Below are 24673 nucleotides of genomic sequence, written 5' to 3'. Positions count from 1 at the left end.
CCAGCTCCCCTGTGCTTAACACTGATGACAAAAAAGATTTAGTGTCCAGTACTCCAAGCAAGGCTCAGATGTTTTGAAAAGGGTTTAATTGAGGCACAGGTAAACACTGGTGTGTAGGGAAACAAAGAAAATCCTGGGAAAAGACACCAGCAAGTGACCTTTATCACCATGTTCACTACAGGACAAGAATGCTCTGTGGACCCTAGGGGCATGGAATAATGCCCTGTTCTCCTTGATCAGCCTCTTATCATAGCCATATATCTTATGGCAGAGATAAAAACACCAATGAGGAGAAGCAGATTCATGGCATTCTGGCTTTGGCAACCTGTTCCCATGATGGCCCTACAGGGACTGATAATTATAACATTTTCGTCGCTGACATGGACAGTGGGATTGAGTGTGCCCTCAGCAAGTTTGCCGATGACACCAAGCTGTGTGGTTCAGTTGATACGCTGGAGGGAAGGAATGCCATCCAGAGGGACCCTGACACGCTTGTGAGGTGGGCTGATGCCAACCTTATGAAGTATAACTGTGTCAAGTGCAAGGTCCTACACCTGGGTCAGAGCAATCCCAGGCACAGCTACAGGTTGGGCAGAGAAGAGATTCAGAGCAGCCCTGCAGAGAAAGACTTGGGGGTGTTGGTTGATGAGAAAATGAACATGAGCCGGCTTCAGTGTGCACTCACAGCCCAGAAAGCCAACCATATCCTGGGCTGCATCAAAAGGAGCGTGACCAGCAGGTCAAAGGAGGTGATCCTGCCCCTCTACTCTGCTCTTGTGAGACCTCACTTGGAGTACTGTGTGCAGTTCTGGTGTCCTCAACATAAAAAGGACATGGAACTGTTGGAACAAGTCCAGAGAAGGGCCATGAGGATGATCAGGGGACTGGAGCACCTCCCGTATGAAGACAGGCTGAGAAAGTTGGGGCTGCTCAGCCTGGAGAAGAGAAGGCTGCGTGGAGACCTCATAGCAGCCTTCCAGTATCTGAAGGGGGCCTATAGGGATGCTGGGGAGAGACTCTTCATTAGAGACTGTAGTAATAGGACAAGGGGTAACAGGTTAAAACTTAAACAGGGGAAGTTTAGATTGGATATAAGGAGGAAATTCTTTCCTGTAAGGGTAGTGAGGCACTGGAATGGGTTGCCCAGGGACGTTGTGAATGCTCCATCCCTGGCAATGTTCAAGACCAGGTTGTACGAGGCCTTGGGTGATATGGTTTAGTGTGAGGTGTCCCTGCTCATGGCAGGGGGGTTGGAACTTGATCTTAAGGTCCTTTCCAACCCTAACTATTCTATGATTCTATGGTAATTGTCTGGAACAGGTACCACCAGTCTCCCTACAGCCTGAGTAGTGCAGTGAGTGCAGACTGGATGTTACTGCTAGATCATCTTAAATTGAGGTTAACCTACCTCTGTGCCCTGGGATTTGCAAAAAAAGCCCAGTGCACTGATGTGGAAGACGTGGAAGCAGTGCTACAAAAGCACCAGCTGCCAAGTCTCTGCAGGAGAGGCGGAGGGTCATCCAAAAAGGAGCCGATATCCTTGTCACTTTGGTGAACCTTAAAGCTGTCCTGACATTTATCTGCCCTTCCAACCACATTCTCTTCCCTTTGTATAGACAGAGTGCTCACACAGTGAGAGAAGAGAGACCTTAGGGAAAAAAGCCAGCCAGAGCCAGCACCAGCTGGGACTGAAATGGAGAGCCCAACTCCTGCCGTTCAGCCAGCTTCAGAGGAAGTCTAAACTCTGTGTGTATATTGGTGTTTTGCACACCAGGTAATAATCCTGCTTTTGGGACAAGACTAGAGTAAGGAATGGGCATGGCCCAGCCCAGCAGCATCTCACAAGGTCACTTGGATCAGAAAAGACAAAGGGACAGGACCAGACTCACAGGGGACTGAAGATGCAAAAACACTAAAGTCAAGCAACATCTGAAGCAACAAATGAACAAGGGGTGGGAGGCAGGCCACAGCCACAGCTTTAACTGCTTACTGGGATGTTGTGTGCAGCTCCAGAGTGCTCTGCTGTACAGACTGAGATGACAGACAGCCTCCACAGGCTTTGCCATGAGCACATTACAGCTTGCACAAGGCTCTAAACAAAGGCCTTGTCCCTGTACTTCCAGGAAGATCTCACTGCTGAAGACACTGAAGTTAAATGCTGGAGAAGGGACAAATTAGAGAGGGCTGTTTGGGTTTTCACCACCCCCTCATCCTTCAGTATTCAGTTTTTGTGCTTTCTTCTTGTATGAAGGTCACAAAAACAGGATAGCCTTGTAAGTCCTCTTTTGGGAGGAAGGCATATGTGCTACACAAGGACTAACCTGGAAAAGGGCTCCAACAAGATGATCCAAATTGCAAGCCAGGCTAGGCTGAGAAAGCACCTTTCAGTGGAAGAGACCCAAGTGCACCTGTTCTCTAATATCCAAGACTTTCCTCCCACCCCAAATTTTGACACACTTTGGGCCTGTACAGACCTAAATTTAAAAAACCACTTGGGGTCCTTTGCCTAGTCAATACAGAGAGATAAATATTTCTGACATCCTGACTTACACAGATGCAGTGATGACAGCAGAGTGTGCTGTCTGGAACCAGCTGGACCCAAGGCCATGTGAGCACTGCCCCTGAAAGCAAAGCATGGCCAAAGAGATGTGGTGCTTAATCTAGTCCCCAAAGCCCTGATTCTGAGCCAGACTCCCCTACAAATATCAACAAACCAGCAGTCTCTTAAGTGTCACAACTCCCTCTCTCCTCTAGGACATGAACCTGAAGGATGTACATGAAGCCTCATTTAACTGGATGTCAAAACACATTCTTTTGAAGAGGTGGTTGTTTCCAAGAAGTCATCCCACCAGAGGCAGCCCCATTTCCAGGACTGCTTGCTCACCACAGCATAACTCACGTTTCTGTATGGGCCAAATCTATGCCTCCTAATTCCAAAAATAAGAATAGCACAGGGACTTGCCTGGCAAATAAAAGCAAGAATGAAAGGCCATTTGGTACCTGAGCATGACAGATGGGGAAAGCCTGACTTAGCATAGCCTTACCCTTTCAAGGAACTGCTGACAGGACAGTAAAGATCAAATACGCATGTAGAGCACTGTAATTCTTTCTCTCACTAACCTCCCCCTGCTTCCCTCAATCACAGCTGGATCCCATTCATTTGCTTCCCCCTCTCTCCACGCTGACTAAAAAAAGGACTTGGTATCTTTCCTTCCTGATTTTCATGTGCTTACCGTTTAGTTCCTGACACTATCTGAGCAGCAGAGGGAAGGGGGAGGGTATCTACCTAAAACATCTGGCATCTTGACAGTTTAATTTTTAAATAGACTTTTAAATGGGGCTAAATAAAGACTCTGTAGCACTCAAAAATTTTGCTAGTTCCACATAAATCCACTTTGTGGGCTGAAATGGAGAAAAAATTCTTAGCTGTGTTTTTCCTCACCTAAGGCTAAATCTATCCCCAGATAGTCCCTGGAGTCTGCAGAGTAATTTCCATAACCCTATTTTTCTGCACTCTGAGTCAGCTGTGCCTACCTATGTGGTCCCTTCCAAGCAAGCAAACATGGTCTTGTTTTCCTAGCCCAAGATACCAGGTAGGATAACGGCAGTGGGACTCCCCCAGGAGAAAAGCTGCTGCAAGGAAAAGAACTCCAAAATTGCCTTCAGATCATTGCCAGTACACCACCAGTAAAGCCCAGATAAAAGATTATAGCACAAAGAGAGCAGAGAAACTGTAAAACTATTTACATGGACCCCAACACAAGACAGGAGAGGCACTGTCCATCCCCTGGGAGACCCTACAGAGGTCTGTCAGTGAGATCTCAGTTCCTCAGGACTGGGAGCTCCAAGGCACCCAAAGATTATTAATTGTCCCTTCACAAATGGCAGGGTATGCTGGCCAGATCTGCCTTCCCAAAGCACCAAGCAGCAAACCCAGAATCATCCACCTGCTACCCCAATATTCCTTATGCCTGCCCTAAATTCAGCAACGCGCCCTCACACAATGCCTCTGGGCACTGGATTCAATGTGCCTTTCACTAAGCCGGACAAAGATTCACAGAAGCTGGATTGTAAGGGCTGAGAAATGGTCTGGTACAGTCTTGATTCTGCTTGTGCCAAGAACTCTCTCATCCTTGACAAAGAGGCTACTGGGCCATCTCATCCTCTCCCTATGCCTCCTTAGGGACCACTACTGCAGACTAACACACAGCTTTAAACTTCACTTTAAACTAACTGGATTTTGAAACCAACATTTTTTTCCTACAAACCCTCCCTGGACTGCTGATTTGCAGCTGCACAGGGTTGCTCCTTGCACAGTATGGGGGAACAGTACAGTCATTAGGCAAACAAAGAACTTACTTGTAGGTTTTGGTTCTGTCCAACCAGATGCCAGAGATCAGAGCCCCAGCCATACCCGACAGTATAATGGTGAGTCCAATCCTGCCAGCATTCACCTCCTCCCTCTGTGGCAAGACATACAACACACTCACACAAAGGCAGGAGCAAAGTCATAGCCAACAAGGAGCAAAATACAGAGAACTCAGGAAGAGACACCAAAGTTGGTGGCCATCCATGACTTCTTCTGGTAACACACTAATCAGAACTAGCCTTTGCAACAACACTTTGGGGCCCACTGTGAGCCAATGCAATGGCCCATGAAGAAAAGCGGTTTGTCACTTTCTCTGAGCCAGCCCAGAAAAACAGGTGAGCACTGGCCAGTGTGAACAGATACTCTTAGAGGAGTCAGCATAAACCCTATGAAGCTTGCTGTGTAGTGTTAGGACTTGTTGCCAAATCAGCCAGGAAATACTGGGAACCACTATGACAGTACAGAAAGGAGCTCTCTGCCATGCAGCCCCAGCAGTAAACTTTATTTAGCTACTGAGGCACCCCACCCTTCTGCCACCAGAGCACAAGTGCAAGCAGCCCTCCGTATGGATGTCCCAGTAGAAATCACTGTAGGAACAGGGTGGAGGCAATTGCTGGAAGGCTGTCATTTAGAGTGTAAAGGAGCTGTCTTTCATAGGGCTCGCCAGCTTTTGCACAGGGTGGTGTCAAGAACTAAAGGAACTAATGCTCTCTTACCAGCCAGCCAACTTGTGCCAGAGCCAGTCAGAAGCGCTGTGGCATTGCATTTCTCACAGACTATCATTCAACAGCCAGTGCAAGCATCAGAGGGTCATGAGGGTTGGATACACTTACTGGGTAGTGAAGGATCACCATGCGGTTCAGCAGAGTGGACAGGGCGTAGAAGCAACCTGTATTCAGACCTGAGAGGGGGATAAAAATGCAGCACATTCAGAACCTGCCACTCTCCTGCTGGGTAGCAAAAGGGTAGAAATTCAGGGAGAGACATGTCTGGGAGCAGTGATCTATAATAAGGCTGCTGACTCTCAGGAGTGCCAGCCAGACTGGCCAGACACAGGTTACTGAAAGAAAAACGAATAGACCAAAGACAACCATGTCTCAGCATGCACGAGGAAGCACCCTGCAGTTTCAGGATGGTTCTTACCTTGGCAGCTAGAGGAAGAGCTGCGCATATTTCTGGTACTGAGAGGGTCTTGCAAGTCCTTCATAGGGTCTCAACCCTCCCTCACACCCAGATCCATCTTTAGCATTGGAGTTTTCTCCTCCCCCCAGTCAAGGTAAAATACTAGAAAAGCACCTGCCTCAGCATTACACCTTTAGTAAGGACCTGGGATTTGATTAACACCAGTGCCATTGACCTGTGCAGTTTCCTCCCAGGTAAGAGCCTGATAGCACTCTCCCTGCTGAGAGCCAGTAAAAACCCTCTCCAAGCTGAGGAACACCAGAAGGCAAATAAGAGCAGAGCCAATGGGGAAGCACAGACAGCATTTCCCCCAGGCACCTGGTGGGAGTGTCTGCATGAGAAAAGTCTTGCATTTTAAAAGGTATCACTGAAGCCTGAAAAAAAAACCCAGCTGTGAAAGTAATTGTCTTTCTGAAAGGGAAGTCATATTAACTGTTACAGGCATCAGCCACCTGGTGAAGATTTCTCAGTATCACCCAAGGTGAGAATGGAAACCGTTGGGTTGATACTGGTCAAGCCACACTTAGACACTCTGCTCCCGCTTACATGCAACTCTGGTTAAGTTAAATGTCTTCCCAAAGAGCACAGAACCCAAGGGTTTTGCTTACAGTACAAGAGCATGCACAGGGGCGCCAGACCAGCAGTACTGCAATGGCCACACTCTCACCTTGGGTGATACTGAGAAACCTTCCCCAGGTGGATGAGGTCTGTAACAGTCAACACAACTTTCTTCTCAGAAAGTCATTTACATTTGCAGTTAGTTTCTCTTCAAGGCTTCAGTGATCCCGATGGGGGAGGGATGGGAACACAGATTTCACTACTGCAGGTCGCACATCTATAGGCTCCATAAGGAGGCATGGGTTTAAAAACTCTGGCACAGATGCCCAAAATCCTGACAGAGCACATACATGTCAAGTTCCCACTTCCTACTTTTCCTTTTTCAGCCTCAGCTAAAATGAAAAGGACCACAATATATAATACAGAAGTGCAGTCTAGCAGGCAGAGCTTTGAAAAAGGGAACAATATCCTGAGCTTCCCAGGTCCCTGAAGACCTCCAGCTTCCCTGACCCTAAAGTACTTGGTAATCTGTGCCTAGCCCATCTTCCACTGGGACACTGGATACCCATTGCCCTACACAGCTCATGAAGTACTGTGAGGAGCCACAAGATTGGCAGCTAGAAGGGACATCACACTTCCTTCACACGCCCTCACTGACAAGTTTAAGCAGAACTCACTCCACAGCTTTATGGCACAGAGAACAGATGATGAATCTTATGCACGGGATCCCAAATAAGCCAATTTCCTGTGACAACACTCCCTGCTCTAAAAGCACGTATCAGGAGATTACAGGAGAGGCTAGTAAACGGAGTGACAGGCTCTTTAGGTGAGAGGAATCCACCCAATCCTTTCCCAGAGTTACTCAGGAGGGCTGGAAACTTCAGCAGGGCCAGCAGTCAGAGAAAGGGAGATCTTGCAGCAAGGAGGCCCCTTCAGCCTCAAAAGCTGACTCTTTGCAATACTAGGCTATGGCAAAACAGCCCACAAGAGCTTAATTCGACTTCATCCTTCCTCTACCTCTGAAGCACACTGCTCACTGGGAGACACCACAAACTGCAATGCCAGGACACAGAAGTGTGGCAAATCAGCACCATCCCTACTACTACCCACTACTCCTTCACTTCAAAGCTGGACATAAACAGTTCATTTACCAGTCATTTGCGTTACCTCTACTTCTCATCCAGCCAAGAGAACAGTAGGCTTGTGGGGACAGCCAGATGCTGCTCTGGTAGCTGATGCTGTCAGTACCCCATCTTCACAGCAGCTCTGTGAGGCATGTAATACCCAAGAGAAATAAGGGACCCTGCTCACAGGCTGGGTAGAAAAGTAATGCAGAGTTGGCACCAACACTTGGCATCAGAGTCAGGCAAAATATTTTAAGAATCAAGACAATGTACTGAATTTGCATTCTGGGGGCTGGCAAAAGGTGTAGGTATTCCACATGTCACAGTTGCTCAGTTAAGTTTCTCCATAAATTACATCTGTTTGAATGCCCATAAAACAAGCAACAGTTGTTTCCCCAGTGGGGTAGTGCCATTTGACCAGTCTTTCCCACCCTTTTCCTGCCTACCGCCTCCCAGCAGCAACATGTTTTCCAATGCAGAGCCCAACCCAATAAACTCACAGTTTGTTAATACCCATTCCGGTTTATGTCTCAGCTTTATGGAAGCAACGTCTGCAGCCTTTGGGAAAAGCCTGTCTGAGGGCTTTCCTAAAAAACAGCTTACTAGGACTAACATAGCCACAGTGCCACCAATCCTTTTAGTGCTGCAAGTCCTATCCCGGGAAAGGGGTTGGCAGCTGCTGGTAACATCCAGACCTTAGAGATCTGCAGACCTGTTCTGAACTGGTATCGTGTAAGGGCTCCCATTCTTTCTACAGCCAGGGAAGACGAACAAGAAGCAGGTTTCCCCCTCTTCCCCCAACACACACTATGCGAATACAAAAGGCTGTAGCTATCTTTGTGTTACCTAAGAAGGATGACTCTTGCACTCCTGTGGCTGCAGATGTCTTACATCTTGGCCAGCATAACTTTTGACTTGAGTAGGAAAAACTGTCTCCACTTTCAAGTCACACTAATTAAAAAAAGTTTCACTGCACAGTTCCCTCTCTGCGTAACAGTCACCATCTCAAGTCAAGCTAGAGATCGACGTGAGGCTGATACAGAGGAACAGAATAAAGGCACAGACCAGCAGAGACTGAATTAGAAGCCACTGAACTGCCTTTCCATATCTTTTTGACAGCCAGAAGGGAATTATATCAGGGAGGTCAGATTCTAAACATACTCTTCACACCAGAAGTCTTCCTCTCTCCTCTAGAACTCATTTACATCTACTAGAACAAGTGCTTTCCCCCTTTCTTTTATCTAAAGGGTGTGAACTGAGCAGACAACACAATCCAATTTTCAGATAGTCTGCCTGTTTTTCTTACCTCTGCTTTCCGAGAGGAAATCATGTACTACAAAACAAAATAAACAAAAAGCCAAACCAGCAACTGCAATGCAAACCAGTAGAGCTTAAGGGCGATTCAAGAGGGGCACTGAAAAGGGAGCAGAGAATTCAACAACTCTGAAGACCATTAGCACCCTCAGCAGGTATGAGGCCACAGTCTCATTCACTCCAACCTGGCTACTCATCCACCAGGTTCTTTAGGCACAAATGCTGGCAGAGCAGCAGAACTTCCAGCACTAATTAACTTTCCCCCTGAGGAGCTTCCACAGCAAGCTGGTAGTAAGTGAAGACAGAACTCCCTGCAGACTAGTTGGCTACAGTATATCCTATTATGCAGCCAGGCATAGACCACAATGACCTTTTCCGCTAAAGAGAAAAACACTTTTCCGTATGACAATTCAGCATCTGGAACAGATTCAACACATCACACTGCCCTCAAAGAAACAGACCAAGACTGCTGAAGAGAAGCAACCAGCAAAGCCAGTATGCAAGGACAGATGGCAAAAGATGACATTCTCCAAAATCCTTCCTTCCATTTGCTTCACATGAGGAATGCCAAGGAAGCTGACACAGTCTGCACTTGTGCATACTCCATGTGACCTCCTCGGGGATGCCTGGCAGCCATAACCTTGCCTTGGGAAATTACCTTCACTCAGTGCTGCGACTTGCACTTGCTTACACATAAGCTCTATACATTTCTTAGGTAAGCAATTAAGATTAGTTCATTGCAAGTAACTAACAACAATAGGATAGAGAAATCCCCTGAACAGAAAACAGTCAAAGACCAGGAGAACAGTAAGGGGAGTATATTGTCATGTGTGTGGTTGCCTTGCTTTTCTTATTCTCTACGCATTTGCTTGTAATCACTACTGGAGATTACTGGGCTAGAAGGACTCCTGGCCCTTACGCGTCCCTAAAACAACCCAGGCCGTGTACTGCCCCAGCAGACCATGGAGAGAGAGGGAGAAGCTAAGCATGCCTAGAAGCGACAACTGCACATAACAAACGCCAGACCTTACCGTAGGTGACCATAAGTAGCACGAAGTTGGCATTGCGGAACAGACGGAGGATTGATTGCATGTAGGAATACTCCTCTGTCAGTCTTGACTGGACCAAGGCCTGAGCTTGGCTTGGAGGGTGCAGAGGCTTCTCCTTGAAGACTGAAACCAGACACAAAGCACACATGTTTATAGCAGCGCAATCAGGGAGCCTGTAGCCATTTGAGGTATGGCAGAGGAGCTAGTAAAACCAAGTGTACAAAACACACCATTATCATTAAGCTTTGATCTCCATACACAAATTTATCCAGCAGTAGCAGAGAACAGGGTCTTTCAAATAGTAACCCCTGCCACTGGGAAAATACCCTGCCTTCAAGTAGCTTTCTGTGTAGGCAATGCCTGGCAGCAACAAAAGAGCTCAGGACTAATGATGCCTTTGTCTCTAGGAGGATGGCCAGCCAGCAGCTAGTGTTGCGTGGAGTTACAAAAGCGTAAGTGAAATGGGAAAAGCAGCTGGCAAAGGTGGCCTGGTGCCCTGCAGTGCCCAGGGCCTGCAGAGCAATGACCTATGCCAGGTTTTATTTCAGGCCTGGCACTTCTTAGGCTGCCCTAGCTATCTGCTGTCTGTAACTAGCAATAAAGTAGCATCCAGAAATCCCAGCCACAGGTCATACTGCTGTACCAGGCACTAGACAGCCGTTTTTGTACCTTGCCTATTCCTTGCCCCAGATTCTTTAAAGCCTACATCTGATTCACCCACCAGGCAAGAGGAACAAGCTGGCAGGAAAAGCCTAAAACAACCCAAAACATGGATTTTATCAGACAAGTTCTGCTCTCCAGTGAGTGTGCCAGTCTTTCACGCCACAGTTTTGGCTTCCATGTCACATGCTAACCAGGGAAGTTGCACCTCTGGTGTCCTGATACTGCTCTTAAAGCCTCCTTCTCTCCACTCACAACTGGTTACCTTTTTTTCTCCTGGGAACAGCTTGCTCCAGTGATAACATATAACCTGACTCTTCCTCCCTTCCCTTTAGAGGTAGTTAGGTCCAAGACACAAACCCAAGTCCCAGCACCCTGTTTTGCAGGCAAGATGATCTGTGAACCTCAGAAGATTTCTGTTATCTTTCGACGGACTTAACACGTGCCAGGGTTTTATTATGCAGGCAAAGGATAAATTTAACAATTTGGCAGGTGCTCCCAGAACTTCTTGTACTCCCTTCTACATGTGCTGTTCATCAAGGGCTTCAAGCTGCATGATATGCTATTGTATGACCCTGTCAGCTGTTTGCTAGGACACATCCCAAGATAACCTCCTCAGCCCACTTCCTAGCACACAGGTCCCTCACACACAGGCTGATCTTCTCAGTCCCACCTAGTTTTATTATGCCACCTCCTCACCTATGACGACCAAGATGAATAGGGCTGTTGCTACACCTGCAGTCATGAAGAACATGATGCTGATGTGGTAGGCCAGCTTCTCTGCATCATCCACATTGGGAACCAGAACTGGAGGGACCAGAAAGCCCACAGCGATGCCAAGCTGAGCAGGAGAGGAGACAAAGAGAGGTGTGACATGGAACAACAACACTGCCACCATCCCACAGCTCAGCCCCCTGATGCCCACTAAGGACTCGACTGAGCCTAATCCAATTTCACAAACAAGGTGAAAATCTTTAGCATCCAACAGTTAAGAGATAAAAGCCAGCTACCCATTGCAATTAGGCCATGAGAGGTCCCCCCACTGCACTCACAGCTGTCTGGATATTCAAGGCAAGGTTTTACAATAGAATTGAGCAGAATAACTACCCACTCCTATCGAAGTAGAGGTCTTGCTTCCCCTGTCCTCCCATCCACACATGTTCCTGTTCACACACACATCCCACCCCTTATTTTGCACCTGTTCTGGTGCTGGCCTGATGACCTGGGAATCCAGCTTTGCTCATTAAAAATGGCAGAAAACAAGACCATCAAGGCACACCACAATTATTTGCTGTGTTAATGAGTTGAACCAAATTATTTTCCAGTGAGAGAAGCGCAGGGGCCTAGAACAGAAACCTGCCTACTCCTAATGAGTGAGATACTCATCTGGCACAAACACTTTATGACAGTTTCCTAATGAGTCCCCTCCTTAGACAAGGCTCAGGCTATGACCACTAGAAGAACCCAGAAAAACAAGGTTGAGAGCAAAGGAAGTGTTGATGGCACGTATCCTAAACGTCAAGGTTGCGTGACAGGGCTTGGCAACTGTCCCTGGATAAAATGCTTGGCTCTGAAGGGCTCCAAGAAGACACCCTGCAGCTCTAGCCTCTCCTGTACAGAGCCACACAGGTGCAGCTGAGGGGCTCCTGCAGTGACTGCACACACTTCAGTGAGGACATTAGAGTTTTTTAACTCCATAACTATTTCTCCAGGACAGTGAAAAGGAGCTGTAGCAGCACAGACTGCCACACCAGTAACTGCAACTGATAGTGGCACCCTCAAATAGGAGAGGGAGGAAATAGTCACTTTGGTGCTTAGGAGCACACCTCACAAAGGGGGAGCCAAAGTGCACTCAGTACACTCCTGAGTACTCTAAACACAAGAGGTGCCTATAAATGCCACTTTCTCCCCTTCGTGTTGCAGCGGTTTTGGCTGAGCTCCAATCACTGTTTGGTTCTCAAGCATATTTACCTGTTCTGGCCCTTCCCAGCACCTGCAGCCCTCTCGAACATCAGAGAAAGAGCCACACTCGAGCTCAGCTCTTGCTTGCTCTCAAGGCTCTGCACGCATTTGGGGCAAAAGCAGTTTTTTGTTTTGGCAGCACCCTCATTTTTGCTATTTCCCAATTTAAGCCTATATTGGCTGTTGCGGATATTGACAAGGCACACACAGGATCCTCCAATAGATGAAAGGACTGAGAAAGCACCCAAGAGAGAGATGCCAAGTGGCCATGCAGCTGTTCTCATACTTGCTTGAAAGAGATTTCCAATCTCTTTTGCAGGTTGTACCATTTGCCTGGAGACAGGAAAGCACCAACAGTACCAGAACAGTGCTAACTTAACCAATACAGACCAACAGCATAAAAAAAATCCCACCCACAGTGGTTATTCAGCTACACCAATACAGCCTTTATAGAGCCACTCCCCTCATCACAGTAAGAGTGGAGGTAGAAGGTACGCAAAACATAGACATGAGGATATAGTCAAATTAAGCCCACTGAACTTACTGTTTCTTTATAGGAAACATTAGATCAATAGGAATCAATTAGCACCACCACGACCTATTGTCCCTGTATAATGGACTGTTTATGCCTCACTAACAACTGAACGTCAGCAAGATAGTACCACTAGCCAACTGCTGCCCTGCAGGATTCTGCAGTGCTCCCTGTATTAACAGTCCCTGGAAAGGGTCTATTACTCCACAGGTACGGAAAGCAAGGACTAAAAAAGGCAAGGACTATCCCACCCATAAACTACATCCAAACATGTCAGCATACAGAGCAGAATGACCCAGGAGCCCCTTAACCCAAGCAAGAGCCCAGACATACTGCTGCATTCTAGCAAAAACTCCTTGTGCTTTCTTCATGCTTTCTCTGACATATTTCCATGTTTCTGGGATGCCGATGGAATCATTTTAGAAGACCCACTCACTGTCCAGGATCAAGACCACAGAACAAATATATTTCAGGTGCCATATCTGGTAGCAGTGATAAAAATCAGCCTGTGCTGTTCAGCCCCAGAAAACTCCACAAACTCCCTCTTCCTCTACCTAGCTGGTGGATTTCTGAGACAGGAAGAACACTTGGTTCAGTCAGAGCTATCTGCTAGATGCAGGCACCCTATTTAAGCTTACAAACAAGTAACTTTCAACCACATTTGGCCAAGTTTGTCTTGTGTCAAGCTGCCCTGCAGCTGGACCTGGCATAGCCTGGGTCAGGATCAGCAACAGGCATCTGTGCCAAGTTCATTTTTGGTGCTGGGTCATCACAGGCAGCCAGTTGGAAGTCACCAGTCGATTATAGATGTGCCCCATAGGTTCAGGGCATTGTCAGGAATGAAAACATTCAGGGTTGGCCCCAGCAACCATACTAACAGAAGTTACATTTTATATTTCAGAACAACCGGCATCATTAATTCTATGACGATGAGGCCCCTTGACTTGACTAAAACTTAAGATTTCCTGCAGGGTACTCATAGACCCTGGATTAGTCATACTGTTTTTAGCAATAAAGATAACCTCTCAAAACCACGATGAATATTATACAGCCTTACCTTTCACAAGGAAATTTTTAGCCTGGTTCACCATCAGCCCAACAGCCAACACTGTAACTGGTTAACCAGAAAATTTAAGCATGCCTTTATAAAGGACAAGTAACTTTTCTCCCTTCTCCACACCTCTCATGTCCAGGCTGGGAAAATAAAGCAATGTAAAAATAAGGATGGCTCTGCAACAATCTGTGCTACCCTCCTTACAGAGATCATAGGTCATTAGGGCTCACAGTGCAGTCCCTCTCACCAGCATACAAATTAGCATCTCCAACCTTTGTACAGGCAGAAAGTCTCCAAGACCTATACAGATAGGCTCCAGTTACCCAAACCTGACATAGCATATAGCATCCCCACTCCCAAAGCACAGACCATTGCCCTGATCTCTGTGAATCTCTTCTCAGGAACCAGACTGGTACTTTATTTTAAGGTAATTCTTAAACTGAATACCAGGGAAATCAACAACTACAGAAGAGCACACTGGTCAGATGACTTATTATTTAAAGACTGATAAAGCATAGAAGGAATGTATTTCCTACCTGAATTTTTGTCAGGAACCAGTCCCAACAATATCATATGCAAGATTCAAGCGTATACAAGAACAGGCAACAAAACCAAGAGCAAGTGGCTAATAAGATGGTATAAATGTACCAAAAGTCTTGAAATGGAAAATGGGATGTGTCATTTAAATTTAGCTGTTTGTATACTAAGAGTCTGCTGAAGGAAGATAATCAGTGCAGTATCAGCATAAAAACTGTAAATGCATGATCAATGGAGGAGTGGGTCTTCACCTTAAAGAAAACTAAGAGTCAGCAACAAGAATACAAAAGCCTTGTCAAATTCCCTAAGTAAGCACAAATACTGACAGAGAAGGCCACCAAACCCAGAAGATCAATTAAAGTGTTAAAAAATAGAAAGAGAGAGATGCTGCAAGGGCAGAAAAAATACAACAGTGAGAAATTCTGAGAATGCCCTTGCAGGCTAAATAAGCGTCATGACAGGGATAATGCAGAGACTGCAGTTTTGGATTCCATAAATACTCTTTTCTGATAAGAACCTTTAAGAGGCAGCACAACTTGTGATTTAGACCTAAAACAGCACAGTGTGACCATGCTCAGTATTACAGAATGGTTCTGCATGGCACTCAAATTCAGCTTCCTTGCAGCAGCAGCAAAGAAAATCCTCAGTCTCCAGAGAACTATGGCAAAATTCAACTCAAGAGGGAGCTGCCTAAAAGGAAAGGAGCTTTGTTGAAGGGTAATTAAAAAGAAAAAAAAAAAGTAAAATTAAATGCTTGCAAGTGGCATTACGACTGTGTAAAGACACTACATCAGAGGTGCAATGTAAGCCTACAGAATATAGCAAAAGGTCTTAGAACACCTTTACAAACTAAGTCAAACCTCTTCAAAAAGCAAAATCAGGAAGCCTGTCAGGAAGGCTGTAAGGCCAAAAGATGATCACTATGAGAAGTTTCCACATAAACTGAACCTCTTCACACTGCGAAAATCTGAAGCACTATAAATGGAAGATCTTAATTTATTTCAACTAATTTCTTCTATGAGGCATCAGGACCAGATGGTCAAGATCAAGTCAACAGAAAGCCCCCACTGCTTGCACTCAAACACACCAAACTGCTATCTCCACTGATATCAAATATTCAAATCAGAAATGGAGGAAAAGAGATCTGAATTTTTAAGAGGCTGAGCACAGGCAGGCATCCGAGGAAACCCTCAGAGCCAGAAGGCCTGGGGTTGGCCAAATGGGCAGAAACTGTAGAAAACAAAAAGCTGACATTTACACATTGTTACCAATACAAAAGGCTTTTCAGACACTATGATTTCAACAATCTCAGCAAGTTCCCAAGCCAAGACTTCGGAGAGTTAAGAGGACACACTCTTTTTAGTGTTTTTCCCTTAGCAGTTATCACTGATTGGCATGGAGCTGCTTGACAAATTGGGCCTGACCTAAGACAGATGCTTCTCTGGTGGGATGCATTTGCAAAGGCTTTTGGGGGAAAACAAAAAAATAAAATTAAATTCAATAAAATCAAGGGCTTCACCTGCTCTCAGCAAAGGGAGTTCATTGCAGTTGTCAACACAGCACTGGAGCTACTCTACTTGTCCACTCCCATAAAAACGACCTTTAACAGGGCCCACACTCCTTCTGAACTGGGTATCAATCAAACAGACATCACTCACACCCCCACCCCAGGATCAGCCCAGAGAACAGAAACAGGAGAATCTAGCTACCTACCACAGACCTCTCTTCGAGGGACATTTGTGCAACTCTAAATCAATGTTTTAAAGCATGAACAAAACCAACACTTGACCTGTGCCAAAGACTTCCCTCCTGGCAGCCCTACACGGAGACACCCACACAGGGCCACTGGCAGAAGCCTAATGAAGGTCACACTGACACAACCCCTTCATTTCTAGTGGAGCCTCTCCTCCACTGTCTCCAAAAGCAGGGGAGGAGAAAGATTTGGGTAAGCTGCTGGGGACATGCAGTACCAGTCTTGCACCATTTACTTACAATGCACAGCACTATCTCTAATCCTCAACATTCACACCAACCAAGGAGATGAGTAATCCTCTAGAAAACCAGAGGGACTATCACACTCTGGAAGAAAATGACTGATATTTTAATTGTTTTAACAAGTCAGTCCTGCTATACATACCGATTTACTGTTTTTCTGACAGACATGTTTAGGCCTGCAGGGCTTCACACTTTCCAAGATGTTCTTCTCCAGACAAAATAGCAGAAATGGTTTTGGGGTTTTGTTTTAGCTTTGTTTTGTTGTTGGTGGTTTTTTTTTTTTTAATTATACTTGATTTTAATACAAATGGCTTTAGATAACAAGAACTTAAAAACAATATTCCCCAAATGAGTGATGAGAACTGGCCCGACAATTTTATCATCAGAGAAGCCAGGGTTCCCAGTGAAAAGTCAACAAAGCCAGCCTGCACACTTCAACTATTTTTCTTCTAGAAACCTCTATCTCAGATAGCCACCACAACAATACGTTGTCTCTCTAAAAATCTTATAGACAAAACACACAAACCAAGTACAGCAACATCCATGCTGTTCAGTAACAGATCAGGATGCCATGTAGCCCACACTAGCTACCATGTAGGGAAGACCAGTGTAGAGATGCAGAACATAACTGGCAGTGGCAAAAGGACACATCTGACATGTGGGAAGAGGGTGAAGTTGCACATTTTGCTGGATCTGAACACCACTCCTCTTGTTGCAGTAGGAAAGCTCTTATGATGGGAACAGAAGGTCTCTCTTCACTACATTGCTTTTACGGCGGGGGGGGGGGGGGGGGGGGGGAACTGTGAACCAAGCTCAATACATTCAGAACCTATGCCAGATGCCTCTCCAACAGTTCTGCCAACATAATTAAATACATCAGACCTGGATCTCCATTCACCCAGGGAACCCCTTTGAGGACGTACCTATTGCAAAGCCCTGAGCTACACAGCCTTTTCCTCAGCTCTTGTCTATGTCAAACCTCTGCCCTGCAGTGCTCCCTTCTTTTCTAACCACAGGTTCCTCCCACACTAACCACAACATTTCATAGGAGCTAAAATTTCTGACCCTATAATGCATGTATTGCAATCTGCAGAGAGCAGACAGCCACCCCCTTCTCACACCCTATGACTCCTACTGCATATCAGCTTCCCAATCTTCTGCTATCAGCACGGGTCCCAGCTGCCTTTCTATACAGAAGGCTACAGTAGAATTGAAAATACCCAACCGAAGAGCTGTGTAAAGCAGAAACTGCCAGTTACTATGGACTGCTGTCCAGAATATCATATAATCATAGATGGTTTGGCCTGGAAGGGACCTTAAAGATCATCTATTTCCAACCACCCTGCCACAGGCAGGGGACACCTTCCACTAGATCAGAGTTCTCAAAGCCCTGTCCAACCTATCCTTGAACACTGCCAGGGATGGGGCAGCCACAGCTTCTCTGGGAAACCTGTGCCACCATCACTGGCAGAAAAACTGAAAAAGAGTCTGTTGACATCTAGATAGTCAAGAAGTTAACATATGTAAATGTTTGCAAACCACAGCTTAGACACCTTTCTTGCAATGTTTTAAAAAGCCAAAAGGACACAAGTTGTGAGAGGAAACATTATAATCCAGGCCTTGTGGCAAGATAAGATAGGGCTATGGCTCTTTTTTCTCTCCCACTAATGTGGGAGATAACGTATTTTTTTCAAACTGCACTTGCACAACCAAAGCTTTTCTGGAAGCAAAGCAAACTCCCTTCCTCATCACATTTCTGCTTCTGTGGCACCATCTCATGCTGCTTAATATGATGCAATGCCGTATGATGAAGACTGCTTCTCTATGCAAGTCACTCAGGGCCTCTCAGCCTTGAATGCACCTTCCCCCAGTTTACTGCGAAAGAAATGGAACACTGCAAAACAACAGCATTAGATAAACATGAGTAAAGCAGAAGAGAGGTTTCAGCTCTGACAGCTATCTCAGCTGCTGCTGGAATCCTCAGTTGGGTTATAATACTTTGGACCTAGCACAGTCACTTCACATAGCCAGCCCCAGGGGATACTGCAGGGAAAGTGCTAAAGGTGCCACAGGACAGCCCTCCCAGCAAAAACACTAGTCATTCATTTAACTCCCATGCAACTTCCACAGAACATAACCTGAAAGCCAACAGCTTCTATGAGGAAGAAAGGGGAGCTGCTTTTAGTCTATGGCTGGATCAGATGAAATGGGCAGAAAAAGTTCATTTCAGGCTCCAGTGTCCATTTACAGAAACTTAGGCATTCCTGAGAAAGCCACGTTGCTATTTGCTCAGCACACCCTCCCACATTGAGCCACATCCAGGATCTTGGAGACATAGCCACAGAGCATTCCTTGTGATTCAAGTGCTCTGATCCACCCTGCCCTTCTTTACAGGGGCAGAAAAATGCGAGGGCTAGAGAATGTCACAACCTCTTGGCTCCTTGCTAAAATCTTCTCTATTCTAATAGCTAAAACCAGGGCCATGCTACAGAGGGATGTGAGGCAGATGGCCACTTGCCCCTATTTCTAACAGGGATCAAATCTCGCTTGAAGAGCTGGGGGGCTCCCAGCAGGGACAGAAAGGCCAAAGAGATCTAGAAGTCCACTCGAAGACAGAAATTCCACAGGACATGCTCCATCTCCACGCTACTTTTTAGACTTCCCTGAAGGGTGAAAGGTACAGAACACAGTTTGTAGTGAGGCATCAAACAGCAGCATGTGCTCAGCACAAAACAGCACTGCAGGCTCATCAGCACAAAAACAGCGGCCATTCAAATGTTCAGATTATTTGGCAAAACCCTCCCCACCCACTACCCAAGCAGATTCTTTCCCCAAATTCAGAATAAAAGAAAAGGACCCACCAGGATTCTTTTGAATTTCATTCATTCCTTCTGCTAAATTCATTCACAGCTTATCATCCAGTTCCTCCACTTCAAAAAGCCATCACCTAATCACTGCCAGACTGGCGCTCCCAGCAATCTCCAGATAGAACCTATAAACCTTGCCTAAGGCTGTTTCTGTTACGGAAGCCTTAAATCTCTAAAGTCACATGCCAGCTGCATCAGAACAAGGACAGAACTCCCCCTTAAGATCAGTAAGGTGCAGCACCATTTTTCCCCAGAGGCAAAGATTAATATGGAGCCAAGCTTTCTTTCCTCCCAAACCACATCAACACCTTTTACCGATCCCTGCTAAAAAAGGGGAGGCAAAATTACAGCAGAAAGATCATTTAACACACCTGCATCTTCCCTCCCAATACTATCAGCTGTATGCTTGTCTTTGTCAGAATAGGAAGAGCCACGAAAAAGGTCTCTTTCAACCAAAAAAAGTAACAGCCAGTCTCACCTCTGTGCCTGGCAAAATCTTGGAGCAGATTCTCCTGGAAGGCATGCTAAGGCACATGAAAATCAACAAGGTGCTTGGTGACAGCCAGCATGGCTTCACTGAGGGGAAATCCTGCCTGACCAATTTGGTGGCCTTCTATGATGGGGCTACAGAACTGATGGACAGGGGTAGAGCAGCTGATGTCATCTACCTGGAATTGTGCAAAGCATTCGACACTGTCCCATGCGACATCCTTGTCTCTAAATTGGAGAGACATCAATTTGATGGATGGACCACTCGGTGGATAAAGAACTGGCTGGATGGCTGCATGCAAAGAGTTGTGGTCAATGGCTCAATGTCCAGCTGGAGACCAGTAACGAGTGGCGTCCCTCAGGGATCCGTGTTGGGACCGGTCTTGTTGAACATCTTCATCGCTGACATGGACAGTGGGATTGAGTGTGCCCTCAGCAAGTTTGCTGATGACACCAAGCTGTGTGGTTCGGTTGATACGCTCGAGGGAAGGAATGCCATCCAGAGGGACCTTGACACGCTTGTGAGGTGGGCTGATGCCAACCTTATGAAGTATAACTGTGCCAAGTGCAAGGTCCTACACCTGGGTCAGAGCAATCCCAGGCACAGCTACAGGTTGGGCAGAGAAGAGATTCAGAACAGCCCTGCAGAGAAGGACTTGGGGGTGTTGGTCAATGAAAAACTGAACATGAGTAGGCTTCAGTGTGCACTCACAGCCCAGAAAGCCAACCCTATCCTGGGCTGCATCAAGAGGAGTGTGACCAGCAGGTCAAAGGAGGTGATCCTGCCCCTCTACTCTGCTCTCGTGAGACCTCACTTGGAGTACTGTGTGCAGTTCTGGTGTCCTCAAAGGACATGGAACTGTTGGAACAAGTCCAGAGGAGGGCCACGAGGATGATCAGGGGACTGGAGCACCTCCCGTATGGAGACAGGCTGAGAAAGTTGGGGCTGTTCAACCTGGAGAAGAGAAGGCTGCGTGGAGACCTCATAGCAGCCTTCCAGAATCTGGGGGGGGGGGGGGGGCTATAAAGATGCTGGGGCAGGACTCTTCGCTAGGGACTGTAGTGATAGGACAAGGGGTAATGGGTTAAAACTTAAACAGGGGAAGTTTAGATTGGATATAAGGAAGAAGTTTGTTACTGTAAGGGTGGTGAGGCACTGGAATGGGCTGCCCAGGGAAGTTGTGAATGCTTCATCTGTGGCAGTGCTCAAGGCCAAGTTGGACAAAGCCCTGGGTGATATGGTTTAGTGTGAGGTGTCCCTGCAGCAGGGGGCAGCATGGTTGGAACTAGATGATCTTAAGGTCCTTTCCAACCCTAACTATTCTATGATTCTAACAATATTGGTAGCAAAGCAACACAAAGTCACAAACATACACAAATGTTCCTTCACTGCCCCTGAGCAAATTATACACTTCTGTGGATGTTACCCATGTCTCATTCCCATCAAGTGATAACAGGGAGACACTGCAGTAAGAGAGGCCTAAAACCAACATGCCTGAAGAAGCGTGGCCCAGGACAAGAATACAATACTCTGTTGTGGTTTGTGTAGGGTTTTTTAGAAGATATTTAACATCCAGCCTGACTGATTCAATGATTTACTGTTCAGGGCTAACTTTCAACCTGAAGGTTACCATCACTCAGCAAGCAGCAGCAGTGTCTTGAGCAGACACCACCCCAGCAGAACCTAGATGAACCAGCAGGCAGGACTCTCCTCAGGGCAGCGCTGCCTAGCTGAGAGGGCAGGAGCAGACAGCAGGCGGGTGTATCAAACAAAAGAACAGTGAGAATGTCCCACTCCTCTGTGCCGCTGGTTGCAGTTCTTGATGAAGCAGAACATCAGAGCTTGGCATTCAATAAAGATAATCGTGATAACTCATGACAGAGTTTTCTGCCTTGAGGAGATGAAACTGAGTGATGTGGCAAGGAAAGGAAGACCATACAGTTTGAGTGGAATGAGCACAGGGAATAATTTGCCATACTGCCACACTGCAATTACAAACCCACTGTACTATAACCTTTGCTAACACTCCCTAAAGGACAGTCTTTAACTGCAGTTCAGGAAGAAAGAATGCCTCTATTTCTTTCCCCTGCCCAACACCATCAGTAAACAAAATAACGACTTTTCATTCACTCTGATTACAGACCTCAAGACCACTGACTAAAGGAATTAATAAGTTCTTCCTATGAAGTATGCCCTGCCTTTGCTCATTGACATTTCTGACTTCTTTGATGCTCTAAAAGGAAAGCCTGGGCTTACAAAGTAAAGACTGTACTGAACTGAGGTCCTGTTGACATGTCAGTTCAACCCCAGAGCAGTGTTCAGCACCAAAAGTGCATCAGAAATTTGCTTTTCGTAACTGTTACACTAACCCACTCTTTTTAGGACAATGGGGATACCACACAGGCATAGATCACAGGCTGAAAACGTCATTGTTTGGATTTCTTCTGCACACTGTTGAGTAACTCCACCTGAAGAATTGAAAAAACAGTCTGACTGCAAAATGCTCAGTTACTTATTTACTCCTAAATCAGCAGAGTGCTCAGGCCAAGTTAAATGCCTTCCACTCTAAAGATTCATTTAAAATACATAAAAACCAGCCCACTAGCCTGGCTGATAAGAGCAAAGAGGAAAGCTTAGATTCACTCAGAGCTAAGATAAGCATGTTTTTCCAAAAGACACAATCAAGAGACTCCTTAAATTCCCAGCAGTGTTCCAAAAACTTCAGTTCCTCAAATACCATTTCTGAGCATCCACCTCCTTTTTGCCTCAGCAGTATCTAAACATAGAAACCTAGGAATGTGGGGAAAGGAGACCTTAAACCCACTGCACATAAAGTTATCTGTGAGGAAGAACCTGCATTAGAAAATACCCTAATTGCAAACCATTCAAATTTGAATAGCAGCCATCCACAGGCTGAATCGAAGATGGTCCAGGGTGGGGCAAGTCATGTGTCGGTGAACACATTATGTGCTAATGCAAGGGGCACAGATCCAGCCTAGCAGCTAATGCCAGGTTCTGCTTCCCTCTTCGTCATGGCAGCATTGCACAGCCATACTCACTTCACTGATGCCATATTGCATCAGTATTGGCCTGTCTGCTTCATTCAGGAGGGATGAGTGGGTGTTCCGGTGCAAGTATCAAGAAGCTATTTCCCCAATCCTTTCAAAGGTGTGGAAAGACGTAGCTCCTCTGAGCGACAGCTAGCTATAAGAGGAGACCATCGCAGCTTGAGCAAGCGTGGATTGCTGGCCTTCCTCACCGACCTTGATAAAAGAGTGCTCAGGGAGTTTACCTCGCCCTAGCCTGATGGAAGGTTTTGCTTCTTTGCAAAGCAACTGCTTGTGAAAGCCCTGTACCTACTTTTAAGGGGTAGGAAAGTCCTCCAGGTCTCAGTGTCAAGTAGAGCTTTCAAGTAGACCGCTAATCTTCTTAGTCTCATTTAGTTGTTAGCAGGAGGAGGACATTGCAGCTTCAGGTCCAGATGCAGCCACAAATCTGAGGTCTGCAGGACACTCTGCCTAAAGTGCGTTTCTCAGCAATGTGCATTCACCTCCAGTCCACCCAATGGTCCAACTGAATTGTACCCCTGAACTGGAGATTCGCAGGCATGGGAGTAGGAGGGCAATGGAAAAGACCCTGAGCTCAAACACCTCTCAAAGCCAAGATCATACACAGCCCCCACGCTGCCCCCAACTTTTGTGGATGTAGATCCCACTTAGATCTCCCATGCAGATCTGCCACCACCATCAGCCCAAAGCCTAAGCCCACAGCCTAACCCCAGCTGCATCCCTCCACATACTAGTTGCATTTCCCAGAGGGAATTTCACGCCTCTTATCACTACTGCTGCCCTCCAGGCTCTACACATATCTTCCCCCTCCTTGGTTCACCCCCTTAGCACCCCAGTCTCTGGCCAAGCAGATAACAGCCCATGCCTGTGCCGGCCAGCCACCCATTACCTGGTTCCCAAAGACAGCAATGGAGCAGGCAGTGGAGACCTCGCGGGAGCCAAACCAGACGGAGGCGATGCGCGAGGGCATGCCCAGGATGAAGACCTGGGACAGGGAGCAGATGACCTGCCCCAGGACGGTGATGGGGAAGAGGTGAGGCTTCAGGCTGCCCAGCTTCACCCAGGCACCCAGGGCATTGAGGGCCGAGCCTGCCAGGGCGATGAGGCGCAGGCCCCTCTTGTCCAGCAGCCAGGCGACAGGGAAGAGCAGGGGGATGTAGGTGAGCATGTAGCTCATGGACAGCCAGTCGATGGCGAAGGCACTCACTCCATAGAAGCGCGCAAAGATGTTGTTGATGCTGCCGTACTGGATCCACTGGAAAGCGTTGCACAGGGAGTAGCTGCTGAACAGCAGCAACACGATCCAGCGACGCCGGGACAGCCTCACCCCGGCAGTGGCGGCAGTGGCAGCAGCGGCCTGCCCCCCCGCCGCCAGCGCCGACGCCCCAGCAGGCTCCTGCTTCACCATGCCGGCAGCACAAGCCGCCAGTCGGCTCGGCTCGGCTCGGCTCGGCCCGGCCCGGCCCGGCCCAGCCCGGCCCGGCTCGGCACCCGCCGGCACCCACCTGGCCGGGAAGCCCCGCCCGCCAGCGCCGCCGGGCTTACTGGCTGCCGCGCCGCGGGGCGGTGCTACTGGCCCGGCCCGGCCCGGCCCCCCTGTCCGCCCTGCCGCGCCGCCTGGCTGCCCGAGGGGGCACGGCCACGCGCGGATCGCTGTGCAGCGATAGGGTCGGCGCGGGCCCGGCGGAGGGGGCGCAGCTGGTCCCCGCGGCCGCCAGCACCCCGCCATTAAAGAGAGGCCCCGGCGTAAGAGCGGCGCGGTGCAGGAGAGACTTTCAGGGTGTAAACTTTGGGTGATGAACAGGTCGTGGACTGACCCGGAACAGTGTCGGCGGGACTTGTGTGCATGTGGGCAGCGCCTGACCCAGCCAGAGACGCCAGTGTGGGCGCCTGGACGATGCCGGTTTCATTT

General features: G+C 47.4%; 1 protein-coding gene across 4 annotated transcripts in view; it reads right to left on the bottom strand.

Moving 5' to 3' along the window:
* FLVCR2 (FLVCR choline and putative heme transporter 2) overlaps positions 1-24181 on the bottom strand; it is a 36183-nt gene extending 12002 nt beyond the window's left edge. For all 4 annotated transcript variants that reach the window (XM_061463642.1, XM_061463644.1, XM_061463645.1 and 1 more), the window contains exons 1-5: positions 23651-24181; positions 10956-11097; positions 9579-9719; positions 5203-5270; positions 4360-4463 (exon numbers count right to left, since the gene is read on the bottom strand). In XM_061463642.1, the coding sequence (XP_061319626.1) occupies positions 4360-4463; positions 5203-5270; positions 9579-9719; positions 10956-11097; positions 23651-24169 (974 nt within the window). In that variant the 5' untranslated portion in view covers positions 24170-24181. The remainder of the gene's footprint in view (positions 1-4359; positions 4464-5202; positions 5271-9578; positions 9720-10955; positions 11098-23650) is intronic.
* Between the last annotated feature and the right edge of the window lie 492 nt (positions 24182-24673).

The sequence above is a fragment of the Pezoporus flaviventris genome, unplaced genomic scaffold (genome assembly GCF_033815535.1).
Source record: "Pezoporus flaviventris isolate CSIRO_AGI_PZ_B2104156 unplaced genomic scaffold, CSIRO_AGI_Pfla_v1 ptg000036l, whole genome shotgun sequence".
NCBI classification, from domain to species: Eukaryota; Metazoa; Chordata; class Aves; order Psittaciformes; family Psittacidae; genus Pezoporus; species Pezoporus flaviventris.
The sequence above is the reverse complement of the archived record's forward strand: the minus strand, read 5'-3'. Positions and strand labels throughout refer to the sequence as shown.